The following is a 23,571-nucleotide window of genomic DNA, read 5'->3' as shown; positions in this document are numbered from 1 at the left end:
GTACTAATCTTATGTTTGCAATCATCCTAGCAGGTAGTTATAATGTCTAATTGCAACATTCTGAAGTGAAGCAGAAAACATATACTTCATAGACATCAAACGTTCCAGAAAAGTGCACTTTTAGTCTTTGTGCAAGATCATGCAGCATATTGTTCATTAGTGACGTCAACAAGCATGTTACAGTATATTACAGGACAACTTATGACTGGTACCACAGACACACCATGACAACATAAGATCATGCAATGCAGGATGGCTTTGCTGGTGACACCATTTTTAAAATCAAAGGTAGCATTAGATTATATTTTTGCCATCTGCACAGCAAGATAATCAATGGACCATTGGCTGCAAAGCATAATGAAAGCATGTGTGACGTTTCCAAGCTATTACTGGAATCTTGTTTGAAGCCATCCAATCCTTGCTTTAATAAATGATGTCAAAGTTTTGCTCAGTGTTAACTGCTTCAGACAACATCAAACAAGCCATTTCACAGAAGTTAAAATAGGAAAAAAAAAGGGTCCGGTTACAAAAATAGAATATACATCTTTTTAAAGGCCAGAGACTCTGCAGTGGTCGACTATACAATGAATCATTGTATTAAAAGTAGATTTAAGATCAGTAAATTTAATGCCCTTAGAATAAAGATTTACATAGCATACTGTACCACAAAGACAAGAAATGCACGGAGAGAAGGAAAGTAAAGCCAACCAAAGGCCATTTCTACTCAAGACTTTTCAATTGGACCCACATGGCTTACCTCTACCACATCCTTTCAAACAAATTTGGGCAAGTTCCATGATATGGTAAGGACTTATTCTCCTAATGAAACAGGAAGGAAAAAAAGTATCTTTCATGCTATGATAAAAAGACATTTACAGCATGAGACACACTACTTTATAGGGAACAAGATGGCATAGGGCAATAGCACACTGTACTTTTGTCTCTGGATCAGAGTTCAAATCCAGCCCAGTCTGGATCAATGCCTGTATACCACAAGATCCTATGGTAAATGAGTTCATGCATTATCCATCCAATTTCTGATTAGCAAGCATCCACAACTCAAGGGCCTCTAATTTGGATGTCTCACTAAAACAAAAGGCCACAGGGAAGCTAAATGTCAGAAACAAAAAATGTCACAGGTGTTTTAAGCAAGAGCTTTGAGATCCTGGGTTTGGACACATGGTTGAGACTGACTCGAAGGAGCTATACCTTCCTTTTACTCTTTTTACACTGGATCCGTTAACCCCTAATGGTAGCACCGAGTGAAAGAAATTGAAACCATTTATTCTAACCGGGAATGAGAGGGGCCAAAGACAAAAAAGGTTTGAAGATTAGTGCCCAAAGACAAAAAAGTTGGAAATCTTTTGAGACAATGAATCATGTGCACATTATAGTGCAAAGCGGCAAAGTCACTGCAGCGTGAGCGGCTGGAAAATTACAGCATGTTTTATGATCTGTAGTGAAATACAAATGCTTCTAGGCCATTTAAAATGAGTGAAATTATTAGACTTCAAGTGGGTAGAAAAATTAATTTCTCCTTTGTTGGCTTTCTATTATCAAATGCATCTGCATGAAATCACCAAAATGACCTCAGCATTTCAACATTTCAGGTTTTCATGCAATTAGTACACATAATACAGTCTATGCTAACCCAGAACATGCCTTGCTGGATTATGTACATCATAGGCAGTGAGTAAGGGGACAAGGTGTCACCACGCATGAACTAAGATTGTCATCTGAAAAGTCTCTGCTCATCACCTATGAAGGCAAGGTGCTTCAGTCCAGGTCATTCAAAGCAGTTAACAGGAGGTGTTCAGGATACTATTCTTCCTTAATTCCTTGGTATTTTATCTCAAACTTGGATTCTAAATGCAATTTCCAATAATAAACTAAGATCAGATTCATCCCAAATTCCAACTATTTGACGCAATGAAACAGAAATCTGACAGGCGTAATAAACAGTTTATGTAAGCTGGTAATAAACCAAAATAATTTCTGCATGGTTGATCATTTCTTTTCTCATTTGTCATTTGCCTCCCCACCCATCATCACTACAGTTTTATTGACTTGAAGGTAGCAGTCAAGATCCCGAAGGCCTAGCAACCCTATCAAGTGTTCTCATAAATCAGGAAGTTCCCAGTTTCAATTTCTCATCTCTGCTGAACTGATCTTGACTGATTCAGTGGAACTATATTGCAGCCAACAACCAACACATTCAAGTGTCAGTTTGATGCAACACCATGGTAATGAGTGTAGTCATCTTCCCCAACAGCATATCATCCCTTACTTACAATGTTAAATATCACTAGGCCTATCATGCCCCACTCCTGGTCTCTGCTCTGGGCTTCTGGCCGCCTCCTCCATCATCTTTTCTTTCTTTTACTGCTTCGCCTCCTAGAGGATGTTGAACAGATTGGACTCATCATCTAGCAGCTAGTTGAAGTGAGTGGCGATGGCAGCCCACAATGGGATCACATTTGGGATTGCGAGCTTCCCCTCCTCTGAGCAGCAATAGCAACTGTGGAGTGGAGATGAAGCATTGATGGGACAGCCCTTGGCCCACTGGATCAACTTCACCATATAGCATGGGGTGGATGGTGAGCCCAAAGTTCTGTTTAATTTCAGAAAACACTTTTTTGGTGGGGGGAGTGTTGGTGGTATGAGTGGGCCCGGGGTGTTTTGCACACTGACGTGGTGCAAGCAGAGACTGGCATAAACCGACTGTGTCTGGACTGTGGGGAGAACTGGGAGGCAATGTAGCTAAGCCAGTGAGGTGAGTGGTGGCTTCAAACTTTGCTACGTCTCTGCTCACACCTGCCTTTGTACAGACTCCTTACCCCAGATAGCGACTCTGCTTCACAGGTATCGGCAACTAGACCGAAGTGGGGATTAGAGGAAGAGAGGGGCAGGTGTGCATGGGGTGTGCGTGTGTATGCATATGTGTGTGTATATAGAGGCTTCACTGAGTCTTATGTCACAAAGGAAAATGGAGAAATTGGCTGAAACCTACATGCATACATAAAATAATAACATTTTTAGAAAGTACTTTAAAAACACAGATATGCTGTTTTGTTTTTGCTGGCATCTGGGGTCACATTCATTTTTAAGTGGAAAATTGGGTCACATTGGAAAATAGTTTGAGAAGCACTGCCCAAGGAGAACAAACAATAGTGGGTAATTTTGCACTTCACAGTCGTGTTGGGAACAGTGCAGTTGGACAGAGAAATCCTTGCTGCTTTCCTATAGCTAATAAAGAATTTCAATCCAAGTCTACCCCTAATAGTGTTACTCGTTTCCAGCCAACATTCAGCCCTGAAAATTCCTCTTGCAATGTTATTGTAACTTGGGAGGTTCTTCTTCTGTACTATTTTATAAGGTCCTCCCTATCAAATGGCAAACTAACAAACTATGTTTTGAATGTCAAAGGACAACCTTTATATTCTGGGCTAGGTGAGTCAGGGCAATTCAACATCACATATCAAAGAGCATCACAGGGTCCTTATATTGTAAGTTGACTGTTCAAACCATACCATCAATGCAAGTCATGGATTATTTTGTTTACAGTTATCCCATGTTTATTTTATACTTATTTCGGTGATGAGTACATCAAGTTACACTTTGGCTCTTCCTCCACCGCAATCCCTGCACACTATTACGTATTGCACATCATAATTTCTCAAATTTCTCATCGCTTACCACCATCCAAACTCCACACATTTTCCACCTGAGATATGCACCGACAGCCTCTGTACTGAGTAAATCCTGATACGCCATGATTTTAACCTCTATTTCAGGTCTCCTTGCTGCTCTCCTGCCTTCACTGACCCTTTTCTAGCATATGAACTCTTTGAAACCTATTCATTGCTTGACATTACCAGCTGTCTTGTTCCTTCTATTCACGAAATCTTGACTGCCATCAAAGGTCATATCCAACCTCTTCCCTAAGCCCCACAGCACCCATATTTACCCATGCTCCCTCAGCTTCAGGTCCTTTTGAGTCCACCATTAGAAAAAGACTCACTCACGATTATACACCCCCACTCTCAAAGGCTTTGGGTTCCCACGTTCTGAAGCTGTTGATTTGTCCCCAGCCAAACATTAGTCTCCTCCCATTCTGGTCATTCCCCCCTCCATCTGCACTCTCGCAAATCTATGGGATGCATATCTGACCTGGCTCTACCACATTGAAGTTTATTGAGCCAGGTGTCTGCTGTCATTTAGAGATTTCTACATCACCAAGACAGAGAGCATCCATTTAGCTGCCTCCCTTGCTTTACCTCACCAATTAAACCTATTCAACCCATAGGAGTCCTCTGCTCTCATTCTAGTTTTGTCCCCATAATATCCCCAAGCCGATCCCCAAGACTGGCTTTTGGATCCTTTGGCCGTATTTCTACAAAATATCTGACCGCCAAATTTCTCTTTCTATCCCCCACTATAGCTGACACAGTAATTATTCCCATTCCTCAAGTTTTCTTTCCATCTTTTAAGACCATTGCCATCCTTGCAAAAAAAAAAGACAGTCTACTCATCTAGCCTTGCCGAGTACCAGACCATTTCCAATTTCTCTTTCCTCACCAAAGTCCTCAAACATCGTCACCACCCAAATCTGCAGCATCTTTCCTGAAAGTCACTTCTGAATCTGTCCAATCAGATTTCTGCCAGCACTGGGACTGCTCTAATCAAAGTCAGAAATGACATGCTCTGTGAATGTAATGCATTACCCATCTTCAATCTCTCTCCAAGGTTAAACCTGCCAGGTTATATGTCGGGCGCATGGCTCTCCTGCTATTCATTATATTGGAACGGCAGAGGGATGAGGCCCTTAATTGGGTATTAATTGCCCACATAGGGTCTCAATTGAGACGTGGGTGGTGATCCACCCGACGCCTCCCCTGACGGCCATAAAGTTGTGGTGGGGGCTGGGGTGGGTTGATTGGCAGCAGCCATGCCACTGATAGTAAAGCGCCCTAATTTACAGGTCCACCTGCCTATTTTCCCACCCTTTGGTGGCCTGTACAATCGAGCCCATAAGATTCTGAAGGGGCTCGGCAGGGTAGATGCTGAGAGAATGGTTTATCTTGTGGGGAATCTAGAACTAGGGGGCCCAGTTTAAAAATAAGTGTTCTCCCATTTAAGATGGAGGTGAGAAGGAATTTCTTCTCTCAGAGGATAACTAATCTTTGGAATTCTCTTCCTCAGAGAGCAGTGAAGGCTGGGTCATTGAATATATTTAATGCAGAGTTTGACAGATTTTTGATATACAAGGGAGTCTTGGGTTATGGGAGGCAGGAAAGTGAAGGTAAGGACACAGTCAGATCAGCCATGACCTTACTGAGCAATGCAGCAGGCTTGACAGGTTGAATGGCCTATTCCTGCTCCTATTCCTTATGATTTTATTATAATCTGTTTTTAAATTGATGTTGACTGAGGGATAAGGATTGTACAGGACACCAACGAGACCTCCCCTGTCCTTCTTCAAATAATAGTATGGGATCCTCTAACTAAGAGGGAAGAGGAGGAGCCTTGGTTCAATATCTCATCCAAAGCACAGACCGTACGTCACTCCCTCAGAATTGCACTGAAATTTCAGCCTAAATTACGTGTTCAAGTTTCTAGAGTGACACTTGAACCCACAAACTTCAGGGCCAGGATTCAGGATTAAGACCTTGTCAGAAACGAGAATGCTATTCTGAGCCAGAGTTGACACTTTAAACACAAGTTCAGGTTCATTAAGCACTAATTCAAGCATTACTACTTATTATGTTTAATCTTATCTCAGAATTGACTGTTAAAAATTAACCTGGCTGCTATCCGAAAGAACCATTGAATGAAAAAACCCCATTAAAAGTCAATCACATATTTTATTCTAGTCTGTTTCACATTATCAATCTTCTCGTCAGCCATAAAACCAGATACTCTTCTTGCAAAACAAAATTACAGCCAAATCGTCCTCATGCAACACAACAAATGCAACCCAGTAGTCCTCGGTAATAATTGTTCAAATTCAGAATACTATATTAAAGAGAGTAGAAATTAAAATAAGTGAATAGTTCCCCAGTGACTCAACTGGTATAAAGTAATAAAGCTCAGCGATATAGACAAGAAAGGTCTGTTGAAGAGTCATACGGACTCGAAACGTTAACTGTGTTCCTCTCCGCAGATGCTGCCAGGCCTGCTGAGTTTTTCCAGCTATTTTTGTTTTTGTTTCAGATTTCCAGCATCCACAGTATTTTGCTTTTATTTTACTATAGACGAGAAAGGTCCCAGCCTGTGCTGAATTGGTTTATCTCAGCCAAGTAATGTGATCTCATGAGTCATAAATGATGTACTGTAACTAGCCCCAGTCCCTCTGAATCAACAAAGTGAAGGATGATAGAGACCTGTTCCCACTTAGTAGCCCGCGATACCTCTGGGAAGTGGACAGATATCTGGCTCGGCTGTGATAACTACAATAACACAAGCATGAGGTCGCATGAAAATTGAGCACATAACTGAAGTATTGTAGCACGCCCAATGTTTATGGAGCTGTACTCCAACAATGGACAAGAAAAAACTAACGGTAAAACAATGAAAGAGAGGGAGGTATGGTGGCAAGCAGGTGGTTCCAACAATGAGCAGAAACATTTTTATGATTTTACTCAAAAGCACTGTTCTAATGCATAACATCTCTTGGGAATTCTGGCTACTGATCAATACTATCCCAAAATTTCTTCATATAAATAGTTTTTGAAGAGTTACTCTAATTTTCACAATAATTTGAAAATATCTTAATTTTGATCATATGTTGAATAATGGAATGTGAACATCGTAATCATTACCAGCACAATTAAAACAGAAGATCTGAAAACACATCACCTAACTAAATAGATGGACCTCCACTTGTAATGTAGGTTTGAATGGTCCCAAAATCCATTATAACAACCATCATATATAAATTTAACACATTCATCTAGCTATATTCCAATATTTCACTGAAAATGGAAATTGGCTTAATATTTTGGGCCAATTATATTACATAGTTTACATCAATTTAAGGCAGTTCAATTCAGCACTGAGCAAGCTATATGGTATAAGCCAACTGCAAAGTCACCCAATTTGAAAATAATCAGAAATAGTTCACATCACTTGGCCCTTCATACCTGATGCTACATAAATTGAACAAGTGCAAATTGAAGTTTGAGAAGTTCCTAGGTCCATTTCATCGCTTAATTTTTTTATTCATTCATTTAATACTTTACAACTTTGTTTTTTTAAATATTAGCAAAGCTAACAGTTGCTACAGCTTTGCTAATATTAAACCTTACCAGAATTCAGAAATTGATGAATGATACTTTGCGCACACATTGCAATCTCTGGTCAGGTCAGATATATTTTGAGAGATCTGCAAAAGGAGGTGGTTCAGTGGGCTAAATGTCCTTTTCTCAGATTATATTTTTGAATGTGATTTTGTGGAAATAGTCTTAATAAATAGGAACCACAATATACTCAAGGGTACTCTGGAGCCACTTAATAAAAACAAATATATGGCTGGAATACAATTTGGATACAGTAATTACTCAAAACAATAAACATATCAGCTCACCAAGAATTTTCATAAAATTGAAGTTGTACAATCCGAAAAATACTATTTTTAACCTGCTTTCTCGAAAAAAGTATAATGTTTGCCTTGGCCAAACCACAAATCTGAAATATATTGCTGGCTTTATCCTGCCTACTTCAGTACTTTATACTTAACACATTTCAGGTGATATTCTGATTTTTTCCTGACATGCTGTGTATTTCTAACATTTTCTGTTTATAGCTTCAACAATTCTGACAACACGGCCTTTCCAGATCCTTCTTCCCCTTCTCTTTCATGACCCAATCCATCCCTCCAATCTCACCCTTCGCCATGTTTTCATGGTCCCCAATTACCTTCCCTTCGCTGTTCCCGAACAATCGATCTTCAGCAAAAGCATTCCCTAACACCCCCACCTCAATGAATTATGAGTTTGGCAATGACACTGTGCTCTTCTCCCATCAACTTCGCCTCAACGCCCACTTCTTTGGCCAGATTCTTCCTGCTGCACAGTGGACACCTTCTCCAGTCTTCAAATTTCTTGTTTCACCTAGATATCCCCTTCTGTCTTTTTACCCTCTAGATTATTTCATTGGGAATGTTGGTATTGCTGTTTCAGTTTTTCTACTCACTAGTTCACTCACTGCATCCTTCCTCCCTCTGAACTTGCAGCACTCCATTTTCTTCGATGCAACCCTAACATTATCCCTGGAAAAAAAGAGACATGTCGAAACTTTTCATCTTGCATTCATCAGGACATTTCGCAACAATACCAAATGTAAAGGGAACAGCAATTTATCCAGTATGAGAAGAGTGCGCCGAGTGCTTATTAATGTGTGATTATTGACGCCACTAAACATGTAACAAATCTCTCTCTGACCATGTACTCTCAGAAAGTGAGGAGTTTGTTCTTACGCATGGTTTCAATTTTGGTGTGCCTTCATTCCAAAGCAAATACCTCTTCCCGCTTGATGAGTTCAAACGCCTCTACTCCCAACTATCCCGCCACGAACCAACATCCACTGAAGATGCTGAATCCTTGAAAGCGCACCTAGCTGATCTAGTGCACACACATTGTGGGATTTCGAACGATCTGTCTTTCTTATGCAACACCAATGTCTTACAACCAAGATGGCCTAAGGCTTCTCCATGCCTGCTTTCGAAGGGCAGCCCAACCAGTCCCCATCCATCTTCCTCCTCTGCCTGGCTAAACTTGTTCTTACATTGAACAACTTCTCCTTTGACTCCACTCACGTCATTCAAATAAAAGGAATTGCTATGGGAACACATATGGAAATTAGCTGTGCCTATCGTCTGTCATTTTAATTTTCCGCTCCACTCCCAGTTTGACCTCTCTGCCCTTGGCCTCCTGCGCTGTTCTAACGAAGCTCGAGGAACAGGACCTCATCTTTCCAGTAGACAATTTACAGTCTTCCGCACTCAACACGGAGTTCAACGATTTCAGATCATAACCTTTGGCACCATTTTTTGGAAAGCAGCTACTGGTAATGATTCTGCTATTCCCATTTACACCTCCTCAAAACTCAGCTTTTATTTCTTTACTTGTCTCAATACCATCTTCTGTTGCCCTGCACTATGCTGGCCATTCAGACTTGGGTGTACAGAACACAGCTCTAAAATTTGTAGATGACCAAAACTTGAAAGTATTGTGAACAGTATGGAGCATAGTGATAGACTTCATGAGGACTTAGACAGGCTGATGAAATGGGTGGAAATGTGGCAAATGAAATTTAATGCAGAGAAATATGAAATTATATATTTTGGTAGGAAGAACAAAGAGACACAATATAAATTAAAGGATACAATTTCACAAGGGATGCAGGATCAGAGAGACCTTGGGGTGTATATGCACACATCATTGAAGGTGGCAGAGCAAGTTGAGAAAGTGATTAAAAATGGTGTACGAGATCCTGGGCTTTACAAATAGAGGCACAAGAGTACAAAGGCAAGGAAGTTATAGTGAATATTTATAAAACGCTGGTTAGGCCTCAACTGGAGTAGTGTGTCAAATTCTGGGCACCACACTCTAGGAAGGATATGAAAGCATTGGAAAGGGTGCAAGGATAGACTGGAGAAATTGGGGTTGTTTTCATTAGAGAAGAGAAAGGTGAAAGAAAATTTGATAGAGGTGTTAAAATCATGAGGGGTCTGAACACAGTAGATTCGGAGAAACTGTTCCTGTTGATGGCAGGGTCAAGAACCAGAGGACACCCATTTGGTATTTTTGCCATTCACCTTAAAGGTGACATCCAAAAAACCTTTTTTTAAAATGCAACATTTTGGTTAGGATCTGGAATGCACTGAGAAAGTGTGGTGGAGGCAGATTCAAACATGACTTTCAAAAGGGAATTGACAAACAGCTGAAGAGAAAATATTTGCAGGACTACTGGGAAAGGGTGGGGGAGTGACACTTAGCTAAGTTCCTCTTGCAGAGAGCTGGCATCTGCATAACAGGCTGAAAGACCTTCTTCTATGCTGTAACCATTCATGCACTTTTAAAAATAAATTCAAATCCTATGGTGGAGGTGCCACAGATATTGACGTGGCATGGCAGGGAAAGGAGAACATTTATGTTTGCTGACTATGGAGCAGCTCTTCTCTGTTCAAGAAATATGAAGCATCCATTAAAATACTTTTACACTGCACTTCTTAATATGCTAATAATTAATGGTCACAGACCATTAATGCATTTTAAGCACCTGTGCACGGTTTTAAAAACTTTATTAAGTAACAAAATACGCTATCCAAACCTTCCGGTAATCAGCATTCTACCCAAGAACACTGATGCATGTTACAAATTGGCCACAGGGACTTTTGTTAAGCCTACTGATATCCTTATTTTTCCTTCACTGCATAATATAACTAAGCAGAGCCAATTATACACATCATAAAATGTGTTAATTTATGATGATCCCAAAAGCAAGCACCACAGGAAATTCAACAGCCAGCATTGTATGAATGCACATTCATCTGCTTTGTGAGCTTATTGCAAAATAAATCTGGTTCTGTTTCAGGAAACACCTCTGTGAAAAAAATCACGTACAGCTTTACATGTTAATAGCTAGTTAGAATGCGACTGGAATATGCGCAATAGAGTGCTGAGGGATACTATGCACAGCCTTTTAAACATTTCAGTCAACCTCAATCTCCGAAGCACAGCAGCAATATTTTATTAGATTTTAAATACAAGCAAACTGATTATTAGTTGGTTTTGAGACAATTAGATGGAAAACACATTTTATGCTCCTGCACCATTCATCGTCCAACAATAACGTTATGTAATGTATGAATGGCCATCAACATTTCCCTTTTCCAACAAAGCCTAAGTGAGATAGCCTGGATTTCTTCTGAACAAAATTACAATTCAGAAATGAGAAAATGACATTGGATAACTTCCCTATCAATATAGCAAAGAGTTCTGTGCTTAATAAGTGTTCATAGTATCGTTCATAAACCAATGTCACACTTGTAAGATTTCCATTGGTTAAAAATCCTAATTGGTTCTAATATTTTGCAGGGAAAGAATGAGAGTGTGGTTTGTGTGGGAGGGGGTGTCAGAACTAATTTGGGTAGCTCATTTAGAACCTACACTGGCAAGACGGGTTGAAATGGCCTCCTTCTTTGCTGCAAGGTTCCATGATTATTTATTTTTTAAAAAAGCAACAGATGACTTACATGAACAATATTGATTGACTCAATTAAAAAAGTTGAAAAATTACCAAAGATCAAAGATCAACCAGGTCACACTAAAAAGCTACCAACAACTCCCATTCCTCAGGCAAGTTATCCAAGAGACCTTGATATAGCAAAAACAAAGTGTGAGGGAAGGATAGTGAGGGGAAAAAAGAGCTAAACGCTGTCCAAGAGAAGGGTGTGTAGGATGCTTTTCAAAGTGGAGAAAGATTATATTGTAATGTTAAAAGAAATTAGACTTAATAACATATCAGATATTAGAAGGATGCTCAGCTTACTGAGTACACTAAGATTCCACACCTCAATTCAGTGCAAACAGCAACCAAGTTCCTTGAAATACTTATCCACTTCGGTTTCACATATGCAAATCTAAAATTTTATCTTCAGCCAGATAAAGCACAAAAAGATTGAAAGGCAGAAATCTCAATCTGTGTCTTCATCAGCCAAGTCCTGCTCACCCCACCTGTTGGTTCCTGGTCAAGCAGTGCCTCAATTTTAAATTTCTATCTTAGTCCTTGGACTCACCCTCCCTATCTTTGTTTTCTCCTCTAGCACCACAAATCTCCAAGATTTGTTCTGTTCTAATTCTTGCCTCTTGAGCTTCCCCAATTTTAACTGCTTAACTATTGGTTAAGACCTTCGGCTCTGGAATCACCTCCATAAACCCACCACCCCCTCCTCCTTTCAGACGGTCCTTAAAACTTAACTCTTAGGCTAAGCTTCTGTTCAACTGACCTAATATCTCCTTATGTATCTCAGTGTCAATTTTTGCTTTATAACACTCCTGTGAAGTGCTTTGGGTTGCCTTATTATAGAGACAATATACAAATACAAGTTGCTGTTGCATCCATGAAAATCATAAGAAATAAGTGCAGGAGTGGATCATTCAACCCATCAAGCCTGCTCCACAATTCAATAAGATCATGGTTGATCTGATTGCAGCCTTAATTCTGTTTTCCTGCCTGCCTTATAAAACCCTTGACTCGCTTGCAGATCTGTCTAACTCAGCCTTGAATATATTCAATGACCCAGCTGTCACTGCTCTCTGCGGAAGAAAATTCCAAAGGCCCACGCCACACTGTCTTATATGGGAGGCCCCTTATTTTTTAAACTGTCCCCCCAGTTCTAAATTCCCCCAACTGACATGACAAGAGAAAAGGGTGGTGATTGGTTGGTAAATTGACTCTGGCTGAGGCGTTGCCATGGAGAAAGGAATGGGGAACTATAGGCTCCCCAAGTAATTTTTTTTAAAGCGCAAGGCTTAAACATAGTCTTTTTCAAGCCTTGCACCTTTTTGAATTACCAGGGAGCTAGCTTGGAGAGCCTATAGTCCCCTGTCACTTTCTCCGTGGCAACGCCTTCCTCTTTAAGGAAGGAGCACAAAACTGTACACAGGACTCCAGATGTGGTCCCACCATAAAAGTTTTAACAAGACTTCCCTACTTTTATACTCCATCCCTCTTGCAATGAAGGCTAACATTCCATTTGCCTTCCGAATTACTTGCTGTATCTGCATGCTAACTTTGTGATTCATGTACAAGGTCACCCAAATCCTTCTCTATAGCAGCACTCTGCAGTCTCTCTCAATTTAAATAATATTCTGCTTTTCTATTCTACCTGCCAAGATGAACAACCTCATATTTTCTCACATTATACTCCAAATTTTTGCCCACTCACTAATCTCTCTCTATTCCTTTGCAGATTCATTGTATTCTCTTCACAACTTGCTTTCCTCCCTTTGTGTCTTTGATTACAAACAAGCCTGTTAAGCATTGGTGTATGTTATATTTATGCAGGGATTTATTCATTTAAAATAAACTGGCTTATCATAGAAAGCTTACGGTACAGAGGGAGGCCACTTGGCCCATCGTGTGTGCATCAGCCGAAGAAATTAGTCACCCAGCCTCATCCCACTATCTAGCATCTGGTCCATAGACCTGCACATCCAGGCACCTTTTAAATGAAATGAAGTTTTCTGCCTCTACCACCCTTCCAGGCAGCAAGTTACAGACCCTGACCATGCTCTAGGTGAAAACATTTTCCCTCATCCTTCCACAAATTATTTTAAATCTATGCCCCTTAGTCACTGACCTCTCTACTAAGGTAAATGGATCCTTCTCATCCACTCTACCCAGACCCCTCAATTTTGTACATCTCAATCAAATCTCCCCTCTGCCTCCTCTGTTCCATGGAGAACAATCCCAGCCTATCCACTCTTTCCTCATAGCTACAATGTTCCAGCCCTGGCAACATCCTTATAAATCTCCTCTGTACCCTCTCTAATGCAATTACATCCTTTCTGTAATGAGGTGACCAGAACTGCACACAGTACTCAAGTTGTGGCCTAACTAATGTTTTATATAATTCCAGTATAAACTCCCCGCTCTTATATTCTATGTCTCAGCTAATTAAGGAAAGGATTCGGTATGCCTTCTTAACTACCTTATCGACCTGTCCTGCTACCTTCAGGGAACTGTGGACATTCACTCAAAGGTCCCTCACTTCCTCAGAATCCTCCCATTTATTGTGTATTCCTTTGCCTTGTTTGACCTTCCCAAATGCATCACCTCACACTTCTCTGGGTTGAATTCCCTTTGCCACTTTTCTGTCCGCCTGATCGGTCCACTGATATCTTCCTGTAGTCTATAGCAATCCTCCTCACTATCAACCATGTGGTAGATTTTTGTATCACCTGCAAAATTCTTGATCATTCCTCCAACAAATCATTTCTACCACAAAAAGCAGGGGACCGAGTACTGAGCTCTGTGAGACCCCAAGGGAAACAGCCTTCCAGTCGCAAAAACATCCATCAACAATTACCCTTTGTTTCCTGCCACAGAGCCAATTTTGTACATTTCCCTGGATCCCATGGGCTCTTTTAACCAGTCTGCCATGTGGGACCTTGTCAAAAGGCTTTGTAAAGCCCATGTAGACATCATCAATCCTCCTCATTGCTTCCTCAAAAAATACATTCAAGTCAGTCAGACATGACTGTCCTACATAAAACACTTGTGTAATACCTGTGTAAAATTGGCGTGAACAGATATATAGTATATGAATAGAAATCCAGTATGTGAATAGTACCAGTGGGGTCAGTGAAGCCTTGTGTCATAGTCCTCTCTATCCTATCATTTCACCAATAATCACCATTTGTACCTTGGTGGCGGATGCCCCTGGAAATACCATGCGCTCCAGCATGGACTTGGTGTGCTGGAATATCAGTGGATAACTTTGCCCAACTGAGAACCTATCCTGTTCCCTATCTGCTGAAAATCTCTGCACTCCAGCCCTAGTGTCATTTCTCTGATTCATGCTGAAGCCTCATCTCGTACGCTGTTTAATTTCAAGTTGAGCTACAAATCCCTCCAAAGCCCAAATTAACTATGTCTATGTAATGTCTTTTAGTCTAGTGTATCAATCCACATCCATCAATCTTAACTTGGGTCTCCTCCCGCTCCACCTTCAGCCATTTTGCTCCTAAATTTAAGAATCATCTACACACAAAGCAGAAATCCTCACTCACTAATTAGAAAATATGGCCCAAACTCGACAGGCCAAAAGGCCTCCTCTGTACTGTAACGATTTTATGACAGCATTTCTACATCAAAATAAGTAATTTATAGCTGTCTTAAAAAAAACTAAAATTATTTTTGATAAATATTTTGTAAGCCAAAACACATTTAGTGCTCACACTATAAAAACACAATCAACAAAGCCATGTCTTTATTCATTTTTGGTACAATGAATAAAACCAGAGCTGCTTTTATCGTACTTTTTCTAATTGCAAGCCCAATTTTTAAACTTAGGGTAAGAGGCAAGTGTGGGGCCGAAAGATCAAGCTTCGGACTCACCCTGGCTCATTAACATGAAGTCCGTGAAACTTCAATTCACAGACTTCACTTAAATAAGCTAAAACTTATGCTCAAACCTCATGTTCAGAATGTGACTTTGGTGGCAAGAGCTGGCAAACTAAGTTGTGGGTGATGGTCCAAGGCAATTGCAGAGGGCCGGAAGCAACAAAACACCAAAGGATTCTTTGCGGAACCTGGCTGAGAACTCCTACTCTTCTCCAAAGAAACCTTAAAAAAAATTACATTAACTTACATTTTAAGTCCACTTCTGGGCCTGGCTGCCTCCCACAGATCCCATACCCATCAAGCACAGATATGGGGTTAAATCAGGTCTTCTAACTTTCCATGATAATCAAGTGACTCCTGGTAGATATTAACCTGCAATGTCAATTCATGAGGGGTGCTGTGCACCTTTGCCAACCTTAAACCGGGTGTTCGGATCTGAACTTCTCCCAAGTAAACTGAACTGAGATTCCCTCCTCCTGAGAGTCTCATCACTCTTTGTTCTGGTGTCAGGTTAGGCCCTGACTGCAGATTCAGCCTGCACGTACACTGTAACCACAGCAACAGCACAAATGATAGAATTTTTACAACAATGCTACAGTTGCAGTGTAAATACACTAAAAAAAGAAAAACATTAATGAGTGAGGCAACTCAAGTTTGGTTTTAAAATATAAAATTTACAGTTGCAGTAGTGATATTTCAACTTCAAATACAAGGTGAAGTATCCGAATAGATAGAGAGATTCTATGGAATCAAATGTTCAGGCCAAAATGGGGCAACAAATCATTGGTCATGTAGAGTCATCAGGTCAAAACAAAAAAAATGAAAACTAAAAGGGCAATGATTATTTTCACACCTATAGCAGCATTTGTGCCGGGATCAAGTTGTAAACAGTGAACAATTCACACAGTACCTAAAGCAAGATATTGACAGTATGGTCAAATGTATAAGAGAGGTTAAATAACTGTCCACTTCCTATTAGCAAAGCACAAAGTCATTGACATAAATAAAGGATTATACAACCTTATGTCTATCAGGTACAACGGGATAAGTGGCTGCGTAATTCAGAGAATGTAAATTTAAACCCCAACATGATAGCTTGAGAAAACAAAAAGAGCCTATATCAGTACAAACTACTGGATTGTCCTGGATTGACTTACTGATGCCCAATTAGGGAAGGTAACCTGCTGCTGACCCATTCTGGTCAAAATGTGACCCCAATCCCTACATTGACATGGTTGACTCTTAACTGCCCACTGAACTGGCCTCCCAAGCCATGCAATTGTATAACACTGTTCTGCAGTGGCTCAGAAGGCCCACCATCAACTTCCCAGAGCAACTAAAGTTGGACAATAAAAATAAATATGCATTTTGTATACTCATTCTTGGGGTATTATGAATATATGCAAAATATGATAGTTGAAGCAATTTGTGCTTGATGTCATGCTTTGTGCTCCCTGTGAGACAGAACGGATATCCTAAATATTCAACATCTTTAAAAATGAAAAGCAGGTAAATTCAATTTTAACTTTTTCATGCTTTCTTTCATGAATTAAAACTCATAAGACCATAAGACATAGGAACAGAAATTAGGCCATTCGGCCCATCGAGTCTGCTCCGCCATTCAATCATGGCTGATAAGTTTCTCAACCCCATTCTCCCGTCTTCTCCCCGTAACCTTTGATCCCCTTACCAATCAAGAACCTATCTATCTCGGTCTTAAATACACTCAATGACCTGGCCTCCACAGCCTTCTGTGGCAATGAATTCCATAGATTCACCACTCTCTGGCTAAAGAAGTTTCTCCTCATCTCTGTTCTAAAAGGTCTTCCCTTTACTCTGAGGCTGTGCCCTCAGGTCCTAGTTTCTCCTACTAATGGAAACATCTTCCCCACGTCTACTCTATCCAGGCCTTTCAGTATTCTGTAAGTTTCAATCAGATCCCCCCTCATCCTGCTAAACTCCGTCGAGTATAGACCCAGAGTCCTCAAACGTTCCTCATATGTTAAGACTTTCATTCCTGGGATCATTCTCGTGAACCTCCTCTGGACCCTCTCCAGGGCCAGCACATCCTTCCTGAGATACAGGGCCCAAAATTGCTCACAATATTCTAAATGTGGTCTGACCAGAGCCTTATAAAGCCTCAGCAGCACATCCCTGCTTTTATATTCTAGTCCTCTCAAAATAAATGCCAACATTGCATTTGCCTTCCTACCTACTGACTCAACCTGCAAGTTATCCTGGACTAGGACTCCCAAGTCCCTTTGCACTCCAGAGTTCTGAATTCTCTCCCCATTTAGAAAATAGTCTATGCCTCTATTCTTCCTACCAAAGTGCATGACCTCACACTTCCCCACGTTGTATCCCATCTGCCACTTCTTTGCCCATTCTCCTAACCTGTCCAAATCCTTCTGCAGCCTCCCCGCCTCCTCAATACTACCTGTCCCTCCACCTATCTTTGTATCATCTGCAAACTTAGCCAGGATGCCCTCAGTTCCTTCATCTAGATCATTAATGAATAAAGTGAAAAGTTGTGGTCCCAACACTGACCCCTGCGGAACTCCACTAGTCATCGGCCGCCATCCTGAGAAGGACCCCCTTATCCCCACTCTCTGCCTCCTGCCAAACAGCCAATCTTCTATCCATGCTAGTACCTCCAAGTTGAAGGAAACAGAGTCACACTAATCAGAGGATATGGTGGTCGGAATCGATGGGGCAGAGGGAAACAGCAAAATGGTGATTTGAGCCATGTCAGCACAATGCTTGGAACCTCTGGATAAGCGAAGGCCTGGAATCGAAAACTATTGCTAATGGCAAGGGTTGGAGAAATAGAGAAAGGCTACAGAAATACCCCCTTAAATTCAAAATTTTGAGAAAATGAGACAGATGCCTCAGTTACATTCCAAGCAAAGCAACCTTACTTGTCACAGCGATAAATCCATCGTGAGTAAAATTCTATCATTATCTATTAAAAACAGCTGTGATGTCCACTACCATTTGCTGTGGTCACCAACTCCAATACAGAAGTACTTTAATTTGTCAAAAGTAATAGTTAAATTTGAAAGAAGCTTTCTCATTTTTGATATATGCATTATTTTATAGGGGAAGTAACAAGAGACAAATTTAAATGCTGAAAAATAGATGTTTATCCCATGTATATGAAACAATATCATTGATGTATTTTTAAAATTCATTTAAAACATTGAGTAGCTTGTGTTTCAAAACATACAGCCTTTAACAGTTCACTTTTCTATAACACTTGATAACTTAATATAGCAAAAACGCTTGTCTTCTCAACTGTATTACAAAGGCCATGAAAAATTATAGCATAACCATTATTAAACATACCTCTTGTAAAGAGCGTGCTGCTGGCTTGTCTTGGTGGTTGGCTAATATTAAAAATGGCAAAGTGCACAGCTGTGGATGTTGAAGAGCTGAATGCAATTCATTCCGTGCAGTTTCTAGATCATCTTCAGATGACGCACTGTCTAGAACAAATACTACCCCTTGAGATCCTTGATAGTATCGACTCCAATATTTGCGTATATTGTCTGCCCCTTGAGAGAATTTACAAAAACAAGTTTTAAAAATGCAATCATTTAAGGAAAATAAACCCATTTTGTTTCTTTAAAACACAAGATAGTTTCAAAAAAATTACCTTCCTAAATAAATGCTGGCATTTTCAAAAAGGGAATTGTGGATAAAGAAAAACTATTTTGGCATCCAATACGGAGGTTTTTTTCAAATCAAGGATAAATCAAGAATTACAATATCTGTTTCTGGATTAAGAGGTGGAATTCAGAAATTTGAGCTCATCTCCCAATTCTCACATGAAGGCTACCCTGTGATCCCAAGTGCTCATGCATTTCACTTATGTTTATTCTTGCATTTGAACCAAAAGTTTACGCTATTTTTTTTTCAGAACGTTCATACCAACCTGCCCATCATTTCTCAATGTCAGAAAATTGCGCTCTTAATTGAGGGAGCCTATCACCTCTGTCCTGCTTGACATACATGCAAATCTGGTCTGCATTAGGTAACTGACTTTTAATATCTCCTGAAGTGGTTTGGCAAGCCACACATTTGCATAAATAATTACTGCTCAAGGCAGCAGCCCATCATCATCTTCCCAGATCAACTGACATTGATTGCTATAAAGTTATGGCACAACACTTTAAAGAGAGTAGGGTAAAGCACAAGTCAAAAAAGGGGAGGTGGGCACTCAAAGAACAGCAGCAATGCCACACAAGTTTTATTAATAGCTAAAAAAAAATTTAAAGAATTTCCTCAGGTCTACAAAATTATAGATTTGTAATGTCCAACTGGTTATTTTCTTGGTTCAAGTTCATCTTTGGCAACAGCCAGGGAATACACAATTTTTCTATAGCATTAGCCATATTTCTACTAATAAAATTGCAACAAATCTGACAATGCCGATCCTAGAGGAAAATACACTCCGTCTGGTTTACAGGAGAAATGCTTCATCAAACTGAGCAGCATCCACCAAATGTTTAGGCTTTTGAGGTGAAAGTTACTGTACTGAGACAGGTTGTTTCAAGCATACTCATTACTGAATATGATCCAGAGGAACATCAGGCAAAGTCAAAACAAAAACAGAATTACCTGGAAAAACTCAGCAGGTCTGGCAGCATCGGCAGAGAAGAAAAAAGTTGACGTTTTGAGTCCTCATGACCCTTCAACAGAACTGAGTAATATTAGGAGAGGGGTGAAATATAAGCTGGTTTAAGGTGGGGGGGGGGGTGGGGGGAGAGAAGTGGGGTTGTAAGGACAAGCAAGCAGTGATAGGAGCAGATAATCAAAAGATGTCACAGACAAAAGAACAAAGAGGTGTTGAAGGTGGTGATATTATCTAAACGAATGTGCTAATTAAGAATGGATGGCAGGACACACAAGGTACAGCTCTAGTGGGAGTGGGGTGGGGTGGAAAGACTAACAGGGCATAAAAGGTATAGATTTAAAAATAATGGAAATAGGTGGGAAAAGAAAAATCTATATAAATTATTGGAAAAAACAAAAGGAAGGGGGAAGAAATGGAAAGGGGGTGGGGATGGAGGAGGGAGTTCAAGATCTAAAGTTGTTGAATTCAATATTCAGTCCGGAAGGCTGTAGAGTGCCTAGTCGGAAGATGAGGTGCTGTTCCTCCATTTTGTGTTGGGCTTCACTGGAACAATGAAGCAAGCCAAGGACAGACATGTGGGCAAGAGAGCAGGGTGGAGTGTTAAAATGGCAAGCGACAGGGAGGTTTGGGTCTTTCTTGCGGACAGACTGCAGGTGTTCTGCAAAGCGGTCGCCCAGTTTGTGTTTGGTCTCTCCAATGTAGAGGAGACCGCATTGGGAGCAACGAATGCGGTAGACTAAGTTGGGGGAAATGCAAGTGAAAGGCTGCTTCACTTGAAAGGAGTGTTTGGGCCCTTGGACGGTGAGGAGAGAGGAAGTGAAGGGGCAGGTGTTGCACCTTTTGCGTTTGCATGGGGAGGTGCCATAGGTGGGGGTTGAGTTGTAGGGGGTGATGGAGGAGTGGACCAGGGTGTCCCGGAGGGAACGATCCCTACGGAATGCCGCCAGGGGGGGGTGAAGGGAAGATGTGTTTGGTGGTGGCATCAAGCTGGAGTTTGCGGAAATGGCGGAGGAATGCGGAGGCAATTGAACACAAGTTCACAGGACTGATATGGATGAGGAATGCCATTTGGCTCAGACATTCATAAAGAACCCCAAAAGGCTCCTCATCATGGCATTTGCTTGGTAATTTGTCCCAGGTTTTCTTCCTCCACCACTACATTACATGTAAAGAAAAACCTCCTGAAAGGAAATGCTGTAAATCCACAGCAGGTCAGGCAGCACCTGTGCAGAGAGAAAGAGTTCACGTTTCAGGTCAATGTCCTTTCCTTAAATTTCAGATTTCCAGCACCTGCATTATTTTGCTTCTGTTCAAACTTCTGTTGCCTTGTTCTATCTGTTTAATTTCAAATAGGATGGATTGGTCTTTGCAATTCAGTTAACTATCTTCAATATTTATGCAATGTTCCCTCTTCTGAAGCTGAATAGTCTTTAATCCTGTCCTACATGTTCCCATCCCAGTTGTAATAGAACTGAGGTGATACAAGGTATAATTTCAAGATACTATCAGGTGCAGTTCATTACCTGTGAATAGTAAGGGTGCTTTATTCTTTCTCTCTTTGTGGGCCTTGGTACAAATGAAATTAAGAGGGAAAGAATAAAGCACCCTTTCTTTCTGGGCATAGAAGAGAAAATCCAAAGTGAATTCTAGTAGGTGGAATGCACAGCACAAAATGGAGGTTGAAATACAAATATCTCACATACATACAACAGAAGGCATCCTTCTAATTTTTCACGTGATTTTTAATGGGGCATTTACCAATGATATTGCTCACAGTGTCAGTTAAGGCTCAATGAGAAGCATTCTTGCCTTTGAATCAGAAGGTTGTGGGTTCAAGACCAATCCAGAGGCTTGAGCACAATACATTAGGCTGATACCCCAGTACAGTATTAAGGGAGTGGTGCAATGTTGCAGGTTCCATTCTGAAGTTGTGAAATACAGTACATAAATATAAGCCTGTCCTTTAAATCCAGAATTAAGGTCTGATCCTATACTACATGAAAATAAAGTGAGATTCCTCTTTCCCCTGAAAATGAGGACAGGTAAAGTCTTAGAAAGAGCCAAAACATTGTTTTCTAACTAAGAGCATAGCACAAGTAAAAGTAATAATGAATTAAACTTTCGTTAAGCCACAGTTAGACTAGGTTGTGCATTTTTAGGTGTTCCATCATGGAGAGGATAGTGTAGATTCTCCATAATTATACCAGGGAAGGGAAACTACTTCCACTGGAACAGGAAAGTAAGGAAATTTTAAAAACTTTTACTAAATTAAGAATTTAAAGTTGCAATTAGGGAAAATCTACTTGGGTAGATGGTGATGAACAGTATTCAAACTAAAATAATGAGTAAATTAGCAAGAAAGGTTTGAAGAATTTCATTTTTTTTTAACTCTTTCAATGCGATACAAGTGTCACTGGCAAGGCTAGTATTTGTTGCCAATTGCCCTTGAGAAGGTGGTGTTGAGGTGTTTTCTTGAATCCCTACAGTTCATCTGGTGTGGGCACACCCACAGTGCTGTTAGGAATGGAGATTCAGGATCTCGACCTAGTGACAGTAAAGTAACAGTGATACTGCAAATTCTGGAAATCGGAAACAAAAACAGAAAATGCTGGAAAAACTCAGTAGGTCAGACAGCGTCTGTCGAGGGAGAAACAGAGTTACCATTTCGAGTCTGTATGACCCTTCTTCAGAGCTAGAGAAGTAGAAATGTGCTCAAATTTATTTTAAGGGGGATGGAGCAGGTGAAGCTGGATAGAAGGCCAGCGATAAGTGGGGGCAAAGGAGAGACTGATAAAGATGTCATGAACAAAAAGGACAAAGGGAGTGTTAATGGTAGTGGCGAGGGCTAAAAAAGGTGCTGAGAGTGGCAAAGGCAAGAAAGCAGAATGTGATAATAGCAGAACAAGGGTAAACCCTCTGGAAAGAACAACATGAACAAATAATAGATGGCCCTTGTGGGGGTGGGGTGGGGAGGAGAGGGGCAGTAGTGGGAAAAAAAGATTGAAAATGGGATGGGGGGGAGGATTTAAAAAGGGGATAAAACAATGAATAAGTGAATTAAAAAAATAAATAAAGTGAATTTTGGAAAAAGGGATTTGAAAAAGGGGTGAAGATGGGGGAGAGAGTTCATGGTTGTTGAACTCAATGTTAAGTCCGGAAGGCTGTAAAGTGCCTAATCAGAAGATGAGGTGCAGTCTCTCCAGTTTGCATTAGGTTTCACTGGAAAATTGCAGCAGGCCAAGGATGGACATGTGGGCATGAGAGCAGGATTGTGTGTTTAAATGGCAAGCAACAGGAAGATCTGGGTCATGCTTGCAGACAGGCCAAATGGACAATGATATAGTTCCAAGTCAGGACAGAATGAGGCTTTGGGGGGGGGAACTTGCATGCAGTACTGCCCTTATGGTTCTAGTGGTAGAGGTCACATGTTTGGAAATTGTTGAAGGAGATTGGTAAGGTTGCTGCAGTGCATCTTGGAGATGATACACAAAGTGGACATTTGCGTCGGTGGTGGAGGGAATAACTGTTTAGTGTGATGAATGAGGTGCTGACCAAGCAGGCTGCTTTGGCTTGGATAGTGTCAAACTTAAATTTTGTTGGAGCTGCACTCATCCAGGCAAGTTTTTAAAAAATTTATTCATGGGATGTGGGCGTCACTGACTAGGCCAGCATTTATTGTCCATTCCTAACTGCCTTCGAGAAGGTGGTGGTGAGCTGCCTTCTTGAATGGCTTCAGTCATGTGGTTTAGGTACACCTACAGTACAGGGAGTTCCAGGATTTTGACCCAGCGACAGCGAAGGAA

The 23,571-nt window shown here is 40.7% G+C and overlaps 1 protein-coding gene across 4 annotated transcripts in view; it reads right to left on the bottom strand.

Moving 5' to 3' along the window:
- arl15b (ADP-ribosylation factor-like 15b) overlaps nt 1–23,571 on the bottom strand; it is a 292,713-nt gene that overhangs the window by 140,905 nt on the left and 128,237 nt on the right. For all 4 annotated transcript variants that reach the window (XR_013577724.1, XM_078549863.1, XM_078549875.1 and 1 more), the window contains exon 4: nt 18,478–18,686. Coding sequence is in view for 3 of the 4 variants with exons in the window: in XM_078549863.1 (XP_078405989.1) it covers nt 18,478–18,686 (209 nt within the window). In the remaining variant the exon portion in view is untranslated. The remainder of the gene's footprint in view (nt 1–18,477; nt 18,687–23,571) is intronic.

Source organism: Cetorhinus maximus, chromosome 1, assembly GCF_964194155.1.
Source record: "Cetorhinus maximus chromosome 1, sCetMax3.hap1.1, whole genome shotgun sequence".
In the NCBI taxonomy this organism is placed as follows: Eukaryota; Metazoa; Chordata; class Chondrichthyes; order Lamniformes; family Cetorhinidae; genus Cetorhinus; species Cetorhinus maximus.
Note: the sequence above shows the minus strand (reverse complement) of the source record. Positions and strands in the feature narration are given on the sequence as shown.